Source organism: Fonsecaea monophora, assembly GCF_001642475.1.
Source record: "Fonsecaea monophora strain CBS 269.37 chromosome Unknown Scaff281, whole genome shotgun sequence".
Classification (NCBI taxonomy): Eukaryota; Fungi; Ascomycota; class Eurotiomycetes; order Chaetothyriales; family Herpotrichiellaceae; genus Fonsecaea; species Fonsecaea monophora.
Genome location: NW_019174212.1, coordinates 1 through 2,620, shown reverse-complemented (window position 1 = coordinate 2,620; position 2,620 = coordinate 1). Strand labels below are relative to the sequence as shown.

Here is a 2,620-nt window from a genome sequence, read left to right as displayed (position 1 = left end):
GAGTCTCTGTACGCAATGGCATATAAACGACGTCGATGGCGACGATAATTGAAATATTGTACAAAAATCTATTTTGTCGCAGTTGGCGCATTACACGGTTGGCGCATTACGGGATGGTCTGACTTAGGCAGACAACAACGCTTTGGAGCAAATTTTGAGGTCGAGACCGGGAACAATGCGGGTAGTACTAGTACTTGGCCAGGGTGTCAATTCCGGCCTCGTTTATCATCGAACGCCTCTTCGATTGAATCGTCAGACAGTTGCGTTGAATTCACTTCTCGTCTCGCACCCCATGGAGGGGAATGTCTGATGCGAAAAGACACAATGTCGAAAACCGAGCCCATGAAGCGACACGTACACGCCGGCTCCGCTGCATCTGAACATCAACATGTTCTCAACCAGTTTCTCCGCATTCTTTTCTGGTACATCGTGCTTGCTGTTGTGGCTTTCATTGCTGTGCGACGCTTGATCTCAGTCTTCAAGCGTAACTGGAGGTGTGTTAACTCTCGCTCTTTATCACGGTGTGGTCACACTGACACACGCAAGCTTTTGGCCAGCATGGGTGAGAAGAAAGACGATCTCGGAGAATTCAAGCCCTGTCCGTTCCATCTTTCGACACAGTGCTCTTCTTGAAGCGTTGTATCGCAGTTTTGGCTACCGACAGATGGGTTGGACCACCGGCTGGCGCAGATACTTGTCTCCTCCTCCCGTGGGAGAGATACTCTTCCTCTGTGGATACTGGATTCTCTGGCTTCTCATGCTATGGACCAATGTGATTTTCAAATCTCAATCACCTATCTACGGTATCGAATTAGAAGTGGTGGGAAATCGAGCAGCATGGGTTTCGACTACACAACTCCCCTTGGTCTATTGCACGGGCTGCAGAATCAATCCTATCAGCCTTCTGACCGGTATCTCACATGAAAGGCTGAACTGGTTTCACCGATGGGCTGCCAGAACGGTCTTTGTCACACTTATTGTACACTGGGCTTTCTTTTATCACGAATGGGATCTCACAAACTTTGTTCAACAGGAGATTGAGATTATGCCCATGGTCGTCTGGGGCTTTGCCGCTTGGGGAATGTTTGGTTTCATGGTGATAACGGGTTTTGGTTTCTTTCGAAACTCCTACTATGAAATTTGGCTCTTGGTACACGTTCTTTCTGCTTATCTCGGCTTGTGGCTTACTTACACCCACACCCATTGCACGACGTTCTTCGTACTCGCGTCCATTGGATTCATCGCTTTTGATCTATTTGGAAGGACTTTTTTATGGACGATGCACAACATCCACCCTTTTAAAGCCAAAAATGAAACTCAAGCGGTCGGATACAACGCCACAGTTCGACTCATGGACGACAAATATGTCCATCTCAGCGTTCGAGATGTCTCATTTGGTTGGAAGGCTGGTCAACACATATACATCACTATACCTCACCTACGTAAAGTTGAGTCACATCCATTTACCATCGCAAGTCTTCCAGGTGAGTCAGGAACAGAGAAGAACGTCGATTTGATCATCAAACCACACAGCGGGTTTACATCTGACCTGTTTCGCTGGGGGCGGGATCAGTCATCCAAACCCTTTACAGTTTTCCTCAACGGCCCCTATGGAAATCCACCTCAGCTCGCAGGCTATGATACGGTCGTTCTGATCGCTACGGGCAATCGAGCGTCATTCATTTTGCCACTGTTCCAAGAGCTCGTCAATAAAGGCGTTGATGTTCCACGGATCTACATACATTTGGTCTCTCGGACGTTGACTGAGACCGACTGGTATTTGGCTCAAATCTCGGCCTCTCTCAAATCTATGCGGCTTCATCGAACGGAGATCGAAGTTCAAGGGCACTTTACATCTTGCAATCCAAGTGAGGCTTCCGTTATAGCCTCGATCGAAGAACGGGCACTCCATCCTTCTGCGGCTGCAGTAAATCGGGAAACCCGTGATCGATCTGATCGGGGAAAAACGGACTGTCACCCTGAAGACGACATGAGACAGCTTGACAGAAATAAACCTTCCATGGACCTGGATTGTGGACCAAACCTACACTCTGACAGGCTACCCTCTATTGTCGTGGTTGACACAGAGATTGCAGAAGCTTCTGCAGCTTTTGCACAAACCTCGACTGATAGCGAAGACGAAGAAAGCGAAGACGAGAAGCACCTGTTAGATGATCCACTGTCGGACTTGGACCAATACTCTTTTGCGTTTACACAATTACCCAGCGGATGCTCCTTACATTTTTCTCTGCACCGGCCCGCCGCTGATGACATGATCAGAGCCCCTGTGTTAGAAGCGCGTGGGCGCGTGTTGGTTGTTGCAGCAGTGGCAGGAAGTCTGAGGAGTCAGATTGCAACATGTGTCTCCCGCCTGAATCGGGAAATCATCAGACCGGCATTAAATGAGGATCTGGATGTTGGTCCTATCAGCTTGGAGTTGTGGTGTGAGGTCAATGGTGACTGAGGCTGGTTCCTCGCCGGGCTGGGCTCGCCGCTCATAGCCCTCTAGAATCACGCTTCAACTCCCTTTCTCATCCATATTTATCTTCGGCAGCTGCTTTCACCCTCGCTCTCACACCCGGTTCCTCCTTGTAATTTCGACTTGTTGCCAAGGACCGCT

The 2,620-nt window shown here is 49.1% G+C and overlaps 1 protein-coding gene across 1 annotated transcript; it reads left to right on the top strand.

Annotated features, from left to right (window-relative positions):
- Positions 1-324: 324 nt before the first annotated feature.
- On the top strand, positions 325-2,464 carry AYO21_12182 (hypothetical protein; the record flags this gene model as incomplete). Its single annotated transcript, XM_022661974.1, has 2 exons — positions 325-494; positions 547-2,464. The coding sequence occupies 2 exons, from the start codon at positions 325-327 to the stop codon at positions 2,462-2,464; spliced, it is 2,088 nt and encodes a 695-aa protein (XP_022505716.1).
- Positions 2,465-2,620: the final 156 nt, after the last annotated feature.